General features: G+C 37.8%; 1 protein-coding gene and 1 pseudogene across 2 annotated transcripts in view; one reads left to right on the top strand and one right to left on the bottom strand.

Annotated features, from left to right (window-relative positions):
* Positions 1 to 5586: 5586 nt before the first annotated feature.
* On the top strand, positions 5587 to 6769 carry LOC142857295 (glyceraldehyde-3-phosphate dehydrogenase pseudogene; annotated as a pseudogene).
* A 3138-nt stretch (positions 6770 to 9907) lies between these two features.
* Spopl (speckle type BTB/POZ protein like) overlaps positions 9908 to 17138 on the bottom strand; it is a 56349-nt gene continuing 49118 nt past the window's right edge. For both annotated transcript variants that reach the window (XM_075985310.1, XM_075985311.1), the window contains one exon: positions 9908 to 14020. In XM_075985310.1, the coding sequence (XP_075841425.1) occupies positions 13876 to 14020 (145 nt within the window). In that variant the 3' untranslated portion in view covers positions 9908 to 13875. The remainder of the gene's footprint in view (positions 14021 to 17138) is intronic.

The following is a 17138-nucleotide window of genomic DNA, read 5'->3' on the forward strand; positions in this document are numbered from 1 at the left end:
TATATACAGAGAGTCTGTATTATTATGAATTATTATTGTATTTTCTTTGAATTTTTGACTATGAAGAAGCTAAGTAACTAACATATATACTTTAAAGGTATCTTGTCTTTAGAATTTGAGTTTAAGGATATGTAATGTTGGGGGAAAAAAAAAGGTTCTTCTTTTGTTTCCACAAAGGATAAGAACCTGTGGAAATTTTCCAGACGAAAGTGGTTTGATGGACCAAGATCCCCTGAAAAGTTGTCTTGCACATCCCTCAAAAAATTACTTTGCCCAATAAACAGAAAGAAGTTTGGAGAGAATTACGCCCATCCTCCCAAATATTTTTTATAAATATTTGCATACATATAAAGGGGATATGCTATACAGAATTGCATTGGTATGGATCTTGGTCTATTAATATAAATTTATGGTCAATTCTGTTATATTTTATATATGAATTTCTGATCTTGATTAAGGTATTTGTGATTGTACAGCTCATTTAAACATATAATGGATAATTAAAATATAGGTAGAGAATCATCTATAATAGTCAAGCTTCTATTTTAGTTAGATAAGTATTATTCAAATCTTTCAGAGACCTTCAGAATAAGGCCTTTAAAATGTTTTTATAACTTGGGACTTTCCATGACAATGAGACACATCTGCTCTTGGTGGCACCAATTACTTCAAGAGGAAGATGGGCATCAAAAAGGCTGCTATGGAGTTGTTAGCAATTTGGGCAAGAAACTGCTTTTTCCTGGACTGCTTAATGAACTGGACATGCAGGATCCACAGAGAAATGACTGCTGAACTTGCCTAAAGGTGAGACAATCCTTCAGGGTTCCTGCTTCATGAAAGAGTCTGCTAGACGTGCTGCTCTCCCGTCTGGTCCTGGGCTTTTTTTTTTGGGGGGGGGGGTAGGGAGGTTTTTGATTACAGCTTCTAATTCCTCGCGACTTATAGGTCTATTTAAATTGTTCACCTGGTCTTGATTTAATTTTGGTATATGGTACTTATCTAAAAAAATGTCCATTTCTTTCACATTTTCTAATTTTGTGGCATACAGGCTTTTATAGTAAGAACCAATGATTCTCCAGATTTCCTCTGAGTCTGTGGTTATGTCCCCCTTTTCATTTCTGATCTTGTTAATTTGTGTGTTCTCTCTCTGCCATTTGATTAGTTTGGATAGGAGTTTGTCAATCTTGTTGATTTTCTCCAAGAACCTGCTTTTTGTTTCATTGATTCTTTGGATTGTTTTCTGTGTTTCTATTTTGTTGGTTTCAGCCCTCAGTTTGATTATTTCCAGTCTTCTACTCCTCCTGAGTGAGTCTTCTTCTTCTTCTTCTTCTTCTTCTTCTTCTTCTTCTTCTTCTTCTTCTTCTTCTTCTTCTTCTTCTTCTTCTTCTTCTTCTTCTTCTTCTTTTTCTAGAGCTTTCAGGCGTGCTGCTAAGTCTTTAATGTGATTATTTTCCCTCATCCACACTAATATCTAGTTTGGTCTTTTCATGGTATCTCACATTCCACCCCCAGAAAGCCTACAAACTCATGGAAACTGAACAGTCAACTACTGAACTGCTTCTGGTCACAGCATCAGAAAGATGGAAAATTACTAGCCAAAAGTCAGGGTTATTATGGGAATGGAAGTCAATCTTTATGAACAATCATTAGCAGAAGCTTTTCCTCATCTTCAGTTATGGTACATTTTTTTCTCCTTTACATTTGAACAAGCTTGGTTAATATACTACTTATCTTCCCGTCATACTGGAGGCGGTGCTCCTTTCTGTAACTTAGTATACCTTAAGCAAGTTTGTAGCATGGGTTCTAATTGTTCTTAATAATAAAAACTTGGAGTCAGATATTAAGAAGGTGAAAGCTGAGAGATCAGAATGCAACTAGAAAGACCTATACCAAATCCTTAGACTGAAGGGGCAATCCTGTCTCTACAAATTCTCAAGACTGCATGCTCAAACTGAATCCTGACTGCATCTGAGCTCCTGTCTTCTCCCACCTTATATTCTTCTCTCTGTCCAGCCATATCACTTCCTGTCTCCACCTCCCTGGTGCTGGGATTAAAGTTGTGAGCCACCACCACTTTCTCTTTGAGACTGGATTAATCTTTCATAGCCAAAGGTATCCTTGAATTCAGAGATTCATCCGCCTTTGTCTCCTGAGTGCTGGGATTAAAGGTATGCTACCACTGTCTGGCCATCATGGCTATCTAGTGGCTTAGCTCTGCACTTTGATCTTCAGACAAGCTATGTTTGTTAGATTGTAAACAAAGTATTACTGCACATGTTTATTACTAAATCCTTTATAGCAGCACATTTATTACTTCATTTCCCTCTCCATCACTATTTCAATTACTTCTTTGGAAACAGAAGATCTCATCATCTGCAAACTCTTAGCCTCCAAATTCAATGAGTCCACTCACATTTTATTCTCCACTATCAGTTACTTCAAAGTTGACTAAAATCTTCCAACTTAGCAAAATGTGGTAGAGTCAATCTTTTCCACTATCAGCTTTTATTAATATTGTTATGGAACATGATGGCCAAAGTCAATTGTTCATGTATTGGCTACAGCTGTACTCACACTACCATGACATGGTTAAGCATAAGAGTCATCAAGCTTTGAAATATTTACTGTCTTATCCTTTACAAAATAAATTTGTTAACTTCTGTTACAAACTAATCACCTGTCTTTTGTCCCTGAATATACATTAGCACAAGAGATATGTACATGATTCAGAGTCTAAATTCAACTTTGGTACAAAAAAAAAAAATAAAAACAACTCTGATGCTCCAGTTATTTATTTATTTTTTTCAAGACAGGGTTTCTCTGTATTTTTAGTCTGTCCTGGAATGGCTGGCCTCGAACTCTCAGAGATCTGCCTGCCTCTGTCTACCAAATGTTGGGATTAAAAGCATGCACTACCACTGCCCGGGGTTTTTGTGTTTGTTTTCGGTTTTTCATCTATTTCTTTTTTTTTTTTTAACATTCTACAGAGCAATTTTTTCTGAGACCTAACTCCATTCTTCTTTTCTGACCACAACCTCAGTAATCCCATCTGCATTTTGTTCTTTGATTCCCCTGAAGAATTCATTTTCCTGTCTCCATATGATTCTTTTCCTCCCCCTCTCCAAAAATGAAGTGGACAGAGAACAACGGGCGAACAAATGAAAAGAACTTTATTAACCCAGAATTAAGCATTCAAATGGGGAAACAGGTTGCCCCAGGTGAGTGCTTACTCAAATGAACAGTGGTATTTGAACTCTTTGTAGCAGGGGATGTTATCCAAGAGCTTATCAACAAGTGGGATACCAGAAGTGCAACAGTTCTGGCAGTATCTTGGAGAAGGTCTGAAAGGTGAAAGTTACAGGTCATAGGACCAGTGGATATGGAGAGCAGCAGGACCTAGTGCCCACGTGAAGGCAGAGTATGGAGACTTCTAGATTGTGGCAGGACCACAGGGGTCAAATCTTGTAGACTAGAATAGTAGGTATCTGTTTGGAGATTGCATATAAGAACATTCTGGTGGCATTTTGAAGGTAGTCTTTCTTTCTTCCCATCTCTGATGAGCTATGAAAAGAGTGTAACTATCTGAAAACCACATACCTTGTTATATGGATCCAGGGGGGCTCTGACTGGTCAGGTCTATGTGTATTTACATGCGGTATAAAATTCAAACGATCAAGAAAGAGCTGCCAAATCGAAGGGGTGAGGGTCGAGAAAAACTTCTCTTCTTGCCGTGGTGGTGGTGGTAGAGAAGCAGGGAAGCAGGCTGGCAGCTGTCAGATGGACACACGGGTCTGTGGGCGGTGCGTGCTGGTTACCAGCTGCTAACGTGATGTTCTTACCTCTTTCTCAACAGGAGCTATTATTACAAAGTGCTCTTTGATAGGAGCCGTCCCGCTGCTGCCATGGCCCATCCCAACGGACAATCTTTAATCATCATTGTAGCTGTTAAATGCAGCTTGTTTCTGCCCCAACTGTACTCAGAATCTGTGACATTGTCAGTTCACACTAGAGTTTTGTGGTTCATTCCAGGCTCTGTTGTGATGACCAGTGCCCCTCCTATCCCAATTAATGTCATCTGTATCTTCCTGACATTGTGTGCTATCATTCTCAAACTTCATTGAAATTTCCAAGCAGAATGCTCTACAGGAATATCAAATTGGGATGAGGGATCTTTCGAAACTGCTTTAACGTTTGTTTGTGATTCTGTCAACAGTGATATCCTCCATCTGATTATCTACTGCAAGCCTGAGAGTCACCCTCTTCTCTCCCACCTACCATACCCAACTAACCGTTATGCTTTATTACTGTATCTTCCCAAACCTCCTTCTCTGCTACAATGTTCCTAAGGCTTGCATTGACCACTAACATCATTTACATCTTAAGAGGGACTCTCTACTCTCAATTCCAGATCTCTCTCCTATGGCAAGGAAGGAAAAATTGCTGATCACCATAATGCTTCTGTTCTGCCTAATTTTAAACCACTCAGCACTCATGGGTGAAGTATAACTTCTAAAATGAAGTGTACAAAAAAATTAAACCCTGGGTTTGTACATTATTCTTCCCTCTATACTAGAAAAGTGACAGGTCAAGTTCTATGAATGTTCCCTATGGGCTTTGGTTAGCAATTCAACTTCACATGACAAATAAGAAGAAACCCCTATTAAGCAGCCTAATTTATATATAACCAATCTCAATTGAGAAGTCATTTCCGTAGGAAGGATGCATGGGTCTTCTACTTCCTGCACTAGTAAATACAACTATCAGCAATTTTCTCAGAAATAAAGTTGTATTTTCTTTAATAAGATTTCAGAAAACTTGAACCACGTCTACTTTATTACCATACACAAAGTAGCACAGTACTAGACAGTGCACTTAACGTACTGATAAATGAAGTCAAAGGGCATCATTGTTTCTTTCCACCCCCACTCTTGCTCTTGTAGTATGAGGCCGTATGCTTGTATCCTCTGTTGATTCATATACTTGTCCTTAAGTTTAATACATCTAACTTTATACTCTTGGCCAAGTGTACACCATTTTCCTTTTTTCATCTTGTCTGGTTAACTTTCAAGAACCTCATGCTTTTTAGCACGTTGAAAAGTATATACTCTCAAAACTCTGCTTAGGGAACTGGACCTTTTTGTGTATAGGCTGTAATTGCTCTTATATGACACAAGTTTTTCTCTTGGTTATATCTATTAAGTCCTGGCTTGAGTTTGAGGAAAAGGGTAAGATTGGGTAATATAAGGAATTGTTTGGGTGCTATAACACAGACTAGTACAAGACTACATCCGACTCCTTGGAAGAGAGGAAAAGAAATGAACAGAAATAGGTCTAGGAAGCCCCACAGAAACATAAATCTTATTATCCACGGCAAATGTGTAAAAACCTCCCTGGTGACGGGGATGTGAGGGTCACCCTTCTTGGCGCATCATCTCCCAAGGGCTTAGCTTCCCTTAGGGTAACTGGCCGCTGCCACGTTGCAAATGAGAAGGAAATGAATGAACCACCATTAGGAAACCATCCTCGGACCTTCCTCCTTTCTAGCTTGTGACTAACCTTCCCACTCCCTCTTGCCGGGTGGAGTCACCTCTATCCTGTAAGCCAGATTTGGCCGTTTTGGACGCCTGGTTACCAGGGCTGCCTTCACTTCTGGCAAAGTGGACGTTGTTGCCATCAATGACCCTTTCATCGACCTCAACTACATGGTCTACATGTTCCAGTATGACTCCACCCATGGCAAGTTCAAAGGCACAGTTAAGGCTGAGAATGGGAAGCTTGTCATCAATGGGAAGGCCATCACCATCTTCCAGGAGCGAGATCCCGCCAACATCAAATGGGGGGATGCCGGCGCCGAGTATGTTGTGGAGTCTACCGGTGTCTCCACCACCATGGAGAAGGCTGGGGCCCACTTGAAGGGTGGGGCCAAGAGGGTCATCATCTCCGCCCCTTCTGCCGATGCCCCCATGTTTGTGATGGGTGTGAACCATGACAAGTATGACAATTCCCTCAAGATTGTCAGCAACGCTTCCTGCACCACCAACTGCTTAGCCCCCTTGGCCAAGGTCATCCATGACAACTTTGGCATCATGGAAGGACTCATGACAACAGTCCATGCCATCACGGCCACCCAGAAGACTGTGGATGGCCCCTCTGGGAAGCTGTGGCGAGATGGCCATGGTGCTGCTCAGAACATCATCTCTGCGTCCACTGGCGCTGCCAAGGCTGTGGGCAAAGTCATCCCAGAGCTGAACGGGAAGCTCACGGGCATGGCCTTCCACGTTCCTACCCCCAATGTGTCCGTCGTCGATCTGACATGCTGCCTGGAGAAAGCTGCCAAGTATGATGACATCAAGAAGGTGGTGAAGCAGGCATCCGAGGGCTCACTAAAGGGCATCCTGGGCTACATTGAGGACCAGGTCGTCTCCTGTGACTTTAACAGTGACTCCCACTCTTCCCACCTTCGATGCTGGGGCTGGCATTGCTCTCAATGACAACTTTGTAAAGCTCATTTCCTGGTACGACAATGAATTCAGCTACAGCAACAGAGTGGTGGACCTCATGGCCTACATGGCCTCCAAGGAGTAAGAAGCCCGCCCTGGACCACCCATCCCAGCAAGGACACAGCAAGAGAGAGGTCCTCGGCTGCTGAGCAGTCCCTGTCCTAACTAACCCTTAACACTGAGCATCTCCCTCACAGTTTCCATCCCAGACCCCCAGAATAGCAGGAGGGGGCTTAGGGAGCCCTACTCTCTTGAATACCATCAATAAAGTTCATTGCACCCCTCTTAAACAAAACAAACAAAACAAAACAAAACAAAAACCTCCCTGGTGCCAAGAAAAGAGAAACTGTATGCTTTGTGAATGAGTTTTACTAATGTCTTTCATTTAAAAAGAATGATTAAACCTCTTCACTTATATACTACACGCCCTTCCTTAGAGGCACAGAGGTCTTTGTCCTTATCACAGATAAGCACTAGGGCAGTACTTCTCAACCTGTAGGTCATGACCTTTGGTGGCTAAATGGCCCTTTCACAGGGGTTGCCTAAGAACATCAAAAAACAAAGATATTTATATTACAATTCACAACAGAAGCAAAATTACAGTTATAAAGTAGCAATGAAAATAATTTTAAGGTTGGCGATCACCATAACATAAAGAATTGTATTAATGGCGTTGCAACATTAGGAAGTTGAGAGCCACTGCACTAGAGGAACCTGGAATGTTAAACACATAGGATTATTTCTTCAAAGGAAGGATGTGTAACCTTTTAGCAACACAGAAGGCTGGGAGAAAAGTAGGTAAGAGCCTCTGTGTGGTAGGAGACCATACCAGATCTACCTCCAGTAAGTAATCTTACCTTATTATAAGCTTCTTTTTCTCAATCTATATAGTCCATCTCTATGGAAGGTATAACAACTTTACATAGGGGTTTGATGTAATCATATCTGATCTTTATATAGCTTACTTTGTGCCTTATTGTGCATATGGGATTGAGTTGACTCTGACCAAAACAGTTTTTGCCAAGTTGCGCTATGCTTAAATAAACGACTTGGGGTCGGACTCACAGAGTTTGAATCAACTCCAGCTACTGAGTGGTGTTGAACTGAACTGCCTTCCAGCCTCCCACACTTCATTACTCTGCTGGCTGTGGTAGTGGCAGAGATGCCTGCACCCAGGATCTCTTCCTGAGGGTCATTCCATCCTCTGTCACACACACTCCTCAACCTGCCAGATCTAGCCCCAATCCCACATCCAGTATACCAGCAGTGCTTGGCCACCCCTGACTGTTTCACAAACAAAATCAACATTTCTACCAGGACCTCCCCTGTTTGCTCCCCAGCCTAAAGGGATCTAATGTGTCACAGCTAACCTCTCATCCCACAGAGATCCACCTCTACACTCAACATCTGGACTAGTAAAAATATCTTGCACACCAGCCTAGTCTCTTCTATCTACTTGACTTCACCCTACTTAAGACATTAACAACGCCTAGGCCAAACCAGCAGCACATCCTCTCTTCTGCTCCAGCATGTTCTGTACATATCAAAACCGACTAACAAAAGAAGTCCAAATGTCCACATCTTATCCTAAAAATATAAACACGATGAAAAGTCAAGCCAGTAGCTCCCCTCCAAAACCTACCAGACTTGTAGAAATGTTTGTTAACAGACTTACCTAGATGAATCCAAGTACACAGAATTAAAAGAAAAGCCATTAAATTCATCAAACAATTTAAAGAGTTTAAAGAAACAGCTCAATAAAACCAAGGAGAAAGAACTTAAGGAGAATTTAATGCCTGAGTAATGAACAAAAAAATTATCAACAGAGGACTGATCAAAATGATAAAGTTCAACCAGGACTTGAAAAATAAATTCAACAAAGAAAAACACTTTAGAGGACTCAACCTAAAATGAAGATAGAAGTGAAAAACCCAATAGCACAACTGAAAAATCAAAGAGCCTTACAACAGAAGACAGAGTGTCAGCACTTTAAGAAAATTAGAAGATCAAGGCCAAAGAGACAAAGAATATGAAAAATCAGATAAATCAAACCCAGGAAAGAAACATAAAGGAAATGTAGGACACTATGAAAAGCCGAAACCCATCAAATTATAAGCATAGATGAGGGATAAAAATCCCGTAAATGGCATATACAAAATCTTTACCAAGATCTTAAAAAAAAAAAAAACCCTGACTAAGGAAAGGCATTGGTACATTCATATGTAAGAAGCACATATAACACCAAATAAACAAAAACTAAAGAGAAAAATCTCCATGGCATATTATTGCTAAAATACTAAGTATACAAAACAGGGAAAAGGTATATCGAAAGCTTCAAAAAAACAAAACAACAAAACAAAACACAAGTCATGTGTAAAAGAAAACACATTAGATAACAGCTGATTTCTCAATGATAACTTTGAAGGAAGATTCTGCAGCAAAGCATTCCAAAGCTGTGAGATCGTGTCTTCTAGAAATATCATAAGCTAGGCCCTTCAAATCTCATCAACAAGATTGCTTAGGCAAAAGCTGAACAAGAACAAGAGACATGATAATATGACTGATGGTGGGTGGGGTAGGAGTAGAGCCCTGAAGCCCTCAACCCCAACACAAAATACTACGGAAACTACGGAATGTTGAGAGCAGAACTGTCTTCTACCAGCAAGAGTACTCCAATGGGTTATTTAATACCAAATAGCCCTAAAAGCGTATATAGTACATAGAAGTAACATCAAACAGATTAAGTAGGCTGTATTTATGTATTCATGAAACACCCCCACTCCAATCGCCCATACAAATATGCATAAACAATTCATGGCAAAGAAGGTTATGGATTTGAAAACCAGAAAGGAGAGCTCTGAGTGACTAAAGGGAAGGGATAAATGTATAATACTATAGTCTGAAAAATAAAAGAAACATTTTTTTTAAAAGTATGAATAAAGGAGATACAATTCCTGGCCTTTTAGGACTCCTCTGAGGTAGGAGAAAACAGAATATTCATCTCAACATTCATCAGCAGTGTATGATTGAAAGGCTCTTTTAAGTTCATTTTTGAGTCTGGATTCCAGCCTCGCTATCTTATTTGGTTAAACATGTATGGAAAAGGTTCTGTTTAATAATCCTAATAAGAGCTTGGTGTATGTGCATGTATCTACCCATGTGTTGGGTATATGAGAAGTCTCCCATGGTGTGCTTATAGATGATTCCGTGGATACAACTATTAAGCACTTTGTTACTCTTAGTGAGCTGGTTTAGGACTATGCTGTTTAAGCCTGCCTTTTAATAATAGCAAATATTTAAAATTATCAAAAATGCAAGTTTCCCTGTGTAGAAGTCACACAGTACGTGAAATTTAAATGCTAAAGCAGACCTTTTTGAGAAGACTCAAATAAACCCAAACAAGCAAATTAATTCTGAATAAGTAGTAACAATTTTATTTTAACTCAACGTGCTGAAACACAAAATCTATTTCCAACATCAAGACACAAATAGTATGTATCTCATCATAAAACACCAATTGATTAAATAAAGGCCAAAAAGTTAAATGTTTATATATCTGAATCTTGAAGGAAGTCAACTTCCTTCAGAACTAATAATTAAATAACTTTAGCAGAACTTTATTTCCATAAATGGGCTCAATTCATTTTTAAGCAATGCAAAATTGACCAGATTATAGTATACAATAAGCTTTACTAACAGGAAAATATTTAAATATAAGTATTCCTTCTCAGACACAAAGTTCACATACAACAACAGAAGATACAGTGTGATTTCATTCCTAGTAAAGATAAAGAGTCTTGCGTTTGAGGCACTCAGTATTTGTTCAGCTAGACCTAACATTTACATCATTCCATGAACACTTAAAACTGGGGCTCACAATCTATATATAAAAAGGTTTGCAAAATATTCTCATGTGTGCTGAAAGTGCTGTATTTATACTCTGAGAACACTGAAACAACTCACTCACTCACCCACTTAAGACCAGGCACGTCCACGTCAGGTTAGTTCACCTCTTAAATTATGTGGCTTTTAGTAAACTTGCTGAGCTGGATTTTCATGAAGCTTACACAAGTCTTCACTGCATTTTTCTAACAATGAATACTATCTTTGAATCCTCATTGTGTGTGTGTGTGTGTGTGTGTGTGTGTGTGTGTGTGTGTGTGTGTGTGTGTTGGTGGTGCTATGGATCCAACCTAGGGATCACAAATGTTGATCACTCTACCACTGAGCCACTCTCAAAGCCCTTATCTTTAATTTTATATAAAAAAAATTCTCCTTAGAGCTTATATACAAAATTTTAAACGGGCAAATTAAAGTTTTTGACAATTTAAAGTTTCAATTAGATCTTGTTAAAAAGTAAACCAGTAATGCTCATGACACTTTTAAGATATTTAAAGCCATTATTTTAAAACTTAATCACACTTGACATCCTAAACCAGCAGTTTTCCTATTTTATCATGCAGAATGCTGGTCACATTTTTGAGGATTACACTGTCTTCTGGAAATCCACTGTTTTCTCAAATAAAACACACTAAAATGAGATACATCAATTTATCTGAACTTTCAGCATATATAACTAAGTCCTATTTTTATGAAGTCAGTCTTAAACATATTACACACAGCCCAAGGGAATAGAGACACAAACACACACTGACCTCATACAAATGACCACATTTCATTCAAGGTTCTCCAATAGCTATTTGAAGACAGTGACACAGAAGTATTTAAGGAGGTAACATCAGCAAGCCATCTTATGGCACCTTCATATTTGTGCTCAAATATCAAAACACAATGAAAGTAAAAAATGAAAAAGGCACAAATAACAGTATTTTTAAATCTTAGTCTAAAGAACAGTTTTCCAATGGCTACATTTTTGAATTGCAATATTTAGAACCACTCCTTGAGTTCTGAGGAAAGCTTTGTTTAGGTGACTAGAGGTCTAACAGGAGCAAACTGGTAACTTGTAAGACAAAGATCGCATTAGACAGAATTCGTACCTATTTTGACCAAGTTTTATATAATTTAAAAATGAGGGAAGTATGTGGGTGAAATGCTATAATGCCTCTCCGATAAGAATATATTAACAGCCTTTTATCACTGACTCAAGAACCTATGCTACTGAAATATGCATATAAAAATAAAACACTGTATGATTCTGTGAGTATAATGGTAGGCATTGTATCATCACAAAAGTGGGCATTGCAGATAACATTGATATTTGTAGAGCACAGTGTTTGACATTTTTGGTACAAAGTATGTTAGCAAACTAAAAACAAAAATCTTTATAAAGAAATCCTTAAGATTATCAATAAACGTTTATAATGACCACTATACGGTATTACTACTGATTTCATTATGTTTAGAAAGTAGACCAAATTAATGAGAATCAGTTTACAATGTGCCAAATATAGAGCAGTATTTTTATGATATGTGACAATATATTTCACAGCTGAGTGGAATCTTTATTTTTCAGTAAGATGGGAAAATCTTGTGTTAAAAGTCTAATTATGTATATATGTATTTGTGTGTGTACAATGCTAATGTAACAGGCTTCATACTATGATGAAATTAAGGGAGTAAATTTTTGCTTGTCATGATTCTCTTATACAGGGTGAAGCCCACTATCAGCCGAAAAACTATCAAAATAATTCATTCCATTTTAACTTAACAAAGTTGCAAACTAAAATATCTAAAAATATGATCTTTGCTTGTTTGCTCTTGAGAACTATGCTTATTAGACATTTTCCTCAATGTAAGTATTATAGGAATACTTCCATTAACATCCAATAAAGCTATAGTAAAAAATAGAGTATATTTGAAAACCATAAGCTTAATTTCTTTGTTCTGAATTTTAAAACTAAATAAACTAATTACACACATTTTAATATGGGTAATAAAGCTATATATGCAAACATACAGGCATATGCACCTGTTTTTCTAGTAACACTCTCTGTCTTTGCGTAGGAAGCACATTATCATGCTTTAGTCATATATGATCTGACAGTGACCACTTCTTCTCTAGGACAATGCATCCAAACACATCTCCCAACTATCAATCTCCAAATGTCTGGGTATTTAAAGCTAAGCTCATAATAAAGAACTGGCTCAGAAAAAAAATTGATAGTTTTTCTGTTCACATTATGCAAAATTTTAGCAATCTGCAAGTTAGTAACTGAAGTGGCAAGGAGAAAACATTTTCTAGAGTGGCTGCATACACTTTCGGAGGCTTCCCTATTTTCCCACGCATCTCCCACAGGCAAACATTATCCACTCATTGTTTAAAAGGAAACACATTGTACAGGACTCATTTATTGTTAGGTGCCTTTTCCAAAGTGTGGTAAAACAGTCATAAATTCAATAATGACTATTTGAAACCCAAATCAATTTATCTATAATCAAGCATATTTTTATGCATTATCATAAACATCCAAGTGGGCTCCATGTGTCATATAAACTTTCAAATGTTAAAATGTAATTATATCTTATTAATCCTGTCAAAAGGAAGAAAATATATATGTACCATTCATCATAGAAAAATTACACATTAAAAGTGCATATATATATATGTATATATATGTATCTTTCTTAATTGGCCCACTCATGAAATGTACATTTGGTCATCCTCACTTTAACATCTACTGAATTATTCTTTCAGCTATAAGTTAATAGAAATGTAAAACATTAGCAAAAACCATGCTTTCTTCTTACTGAAATCTTAACTTCAAATCATTTCTTAATCATTGAAAATGCACATAAAGCCAGTTTGAGTAATTGATATATAGATAAACACCAAAAATTTAATTAAAAGTTTAGGTCAACTCATGGCTTATCTGCCCATTGAAATGACAAATAAATTAACCGGAGGAGTGTATGGCCATCACTTACCTCAACAATAACAGGTTCTTTAGTGTCAACAGAACTGAGACTGGAGGCGCCTTTGGCAATCTCCAAATCAAGGAGAACCTAGTTTTAAACTTGGAGATTGCATAGAACAAAACCTATGAAATTCTTTTGTTTCTAAAATAATGGAAGATCATTTTCAAACTCAGTGTCTTCAGTTATCAATACTACTGCATTGTGGAGCTAGTGCAATCCTGCAAAGCCTTGGCAAACTGACAAGGCACAATAAAAAAATTAAACTACTATATGAACAAGAGAAGTCTGAAGATAATTTAAGGCCTTGAAGTGAATTAATCAGTCTGATTTAAAGCTGAAGTAGAAACCATAAATTATCCACGTGAAAGCAAGTAATAAGCTTTTCCAGCTTCTATTCTGTAGACAAGAGACAGGAACAACTGTGGCTTATGGTTTCTATTGGACTCCTTCTGGACCTGCGGAGTAAAGGCAATCCATTTTCCTACTGTCCATGGAAGACTCAAGACTGCTTTAGCCGCTTGCGTGGAATACCAAACTGTGGACACTGTGCAGATGCTAGTGCTCGGAAGGCTTCTGCCACTAAATGAGGATGAGATTGAATCATGGACTTCCACCCTGGTGTTTCCATAATGTCAGTTGCTTGGCTGAAATAAAAGATTAAGTGATGTTTACTAAAAGAATACTTCTCAAATGCATTTTTGAGTTTTCACTTTTGCTTGTTTGCCTTTTTTTAATTTGTCGATTTTGAAATTTGAGATAATGTTCTACCTCTTTCCAAACATTCATCTGAATTCTTAAAAACATTACCTTGATCTTATTAGCATTTCTGTCAAAACTGAAAAGATTTGTTTGAACCCTGGGAATGTGCACTTGTTCTCATAGCTCTCCAATCACTGTTAACAATTTCTATTCCAAGTACTTGATGATCTATTTTCTTCTTACCTCCTCCAGGTCTTCTCTAGAGTTCCAGTTTTTCACTTACACTCTTTCCCTCTTACTACACTATGTATTTTCCCTCATCTATTAGTCACATTTTTAATGATCGCACCCAGTCGTTAGAGACTGACAAGTTAAATCCTAGTGCTTCCCCACAAGATTCATCATTAATCGTCTGCTCTTTTTATCTGAATGAGCCTCCAGTCTCGCAGATTCAGCACTGTCACACAAGAACTCATCATCTTTCTCCTTTTGTTTACCCTTCCTTTTGGCTGAAGCTTTCACCATTGCCCGGTGATTTAATTTAAATACCTGAGAGGCATCCTAGAACCAGTCCTCTAATTAAGCATCGAAGTAACATTTCAATTCCAAAAGTCATCAAGAGTCATAAATTAATCCTCATAATCTCACAACTGGATCATTATCACATTCTCCTAATTTTTGTCTTTAATCTCATGTCTCTTACTGCAGCTTCTATAACGTTGCTATAGCAACAGGAATAGGACTGTATTATACCATACCCCACCATCCCCTTTCCCTATATTTAAGGTTTAAAAATGAGAAATGTCAGCCGGGCGGTGGTAGCGCACACCTTTAATCCCAGCACTCGGGAGGCAGAGGCAGGCGGATCTCTGTGAGTTCGAGGCCAGCCTGGTCTACAAGAGCTAGTTCCAGGACAGGAACCAAAAGCTAAGGAGAAACCCTGTCTCGAAAAATTAAAAAAAAAAAAATGAGAAATGTCTAGGGAGGTGGTAGGGCACACCTTTAATCCTCGGGAGGCAGAGGCAAGTGGATATCTGTGAGTTTGAGGCCAATCTTGTCTACTGAACGAGTTCCAGGAAAGGCTTCAAAGCTACAGAGAAACCCTGTCTCGAACCCCCCCCCCCACACACACACACAAAATGTGGTTCCATCCTCCTTATTGCTTTCCATTCCACTTTTATGCTCCAGTTACCGTTACTATTTTATTTACTGTGTCCTATATGTACAACATGTTCTCAATGAGTAACTGGAAAAGGAACACATTAGTTCTTTATCCTTTTCTTCTCTCTTATTACATTATTCCAATTTCCCTTTGCCCATCTGTCAATCTGCAGAAACAATGCTAAGAATGGAAGGGTTATCGTGTTCAATCAGAGTCAGTAACCGTTACTGGAGACTTATTATACTTCACGTCACTGTCAAAAGTCCTAATGTTGCACTGTTTTAAGGATCTGATCTGTGCTTGCTTTCTCTAGCTTTTATTCACTATCCACCTACTTCGCACACCCTTTATTCTGCTTTTCTATAATATAAATGGAGCTAAATTCCATAATTCATTGCAATTACTTGCTTAATCAATCTGCTATACACCATAAACTACGTGCATAGAGGGGAAACATTTGCTATGCTTGCCTCCATATTCTCTGTACTGAGCAACAGTGTTCTAGAAACTCAGTAAACAAATAATCATGCATCTCTACCCAGGGCTATATACTATGTTTCGTGCAACCCCTTTCAGTCCGTCATTTCTGCTATTTCTGTTTTATTCCTTCTGCAACCTTTTATTCATGTTTTGAAATGAAGTTCAGCCTGATCTTTGAAGCCATTCCTAACCCCCATGGCTTAGTCAAGTACCTTATACATATCTTCTTCTATCATTGCCATTTTAAAATACAAGGGTACATATGTGTGCATCTACCTCCATTAGATCAATTTCTTAAAAACAAAGACATTTCATCAAATGTCATTTTATATGCAGTTCCTTAGAGAAGTGCTCAAAATATAATGAATGCTAAGTATATTGAATAGTAGCTGATATCAACAAACTACTATTCTTTGCCCAGCATTTACTACTATGGCATCATTGTTTAAAATTTTAACTAGTTGTTTAGGATCACAATGCTACTTATTAATTTACTTTAAACTTTTCTTTTAATGATTCAGTAAGTATTTACTAAAACTGCACATAATATGAAAATGTACAATCACCTCTTATTCTAATAGAAGAAAAGTTGTATGACTTATTTTCTTAACAGAGTAAATAAATCTTGAAAAACTAAAACTAAACCTATGCAATAAAAATCAAAGAGAGCCAATGCTGCTAATGCACCATGTTAACTTCATACCCTGATAACCCTATGGGGCCACACACTGGGCAGTAAACAGGACTCCCACGGACTTAAAAAACAGAACAATGCTTTACTTTCGGAAAACAAAATTTACAAACTAATATGAAACTAACAAATGCAATGGGAAAAAGCTAAGTGAATGACTGTCTTTAATACTGCCCCTTTCAAATTATCTTTTATCAACTATCCCCCACCCCTTGCAATAATGTATTTTGTTATAGATATCACACAGTGGCCTGTAACTCAGTATGTCAGCTTTTGATGATTTTCAAAAGTAGTAAAATTGAGGAGTTTATGGGTAAATAATTAAAACTTTACAAAGAAATCTTTATCAATACTTCCTTTTGCTATCTCAAATAATTAAAAAAAATAATAATAATTACAAAGAATACTCTAAAGTAAGAGAAGAAAAAAATTTGAAGATTATTTCTAATACTTTGCACATTTGATGTAGAATCAGCAGGATTCAGCAATCACCCACCTCTGAGCAATCAACCTGCTACTGATTTACAATATTAGGCAGATTATGTAAGGAGTTTGGTTGATCTAAACAGTAGCAAGTTAGCTCTTAAGCAGCAAGTCTCTGAGATAGATGACAGTCTAGAATACACAGCAAGACCTTGATTCAAAAATAAGCAAATGCGCCACAAACAAACAAACAAATAAATGAGTTTCGTGGACCTGTGAAGTCCTTCTAGTCTCACTATTTGAGACT

This window comes from Microtus pennsylvanicus, chromosome 9, assembly GCF_037038515.1.
Source record: "Microtus pennsylvanicus isolate mMicPen1 chromosome 9, mMicPen1.hap1, whole genome shotgun sequence".
Taxonomy (NCBI): domain Eukaryota; kingdom Metazoa; phylum Chordata; class Mammalia; order Rodentia; family Cricetidae; genus Microtus; species Microtus pennsylvanicus.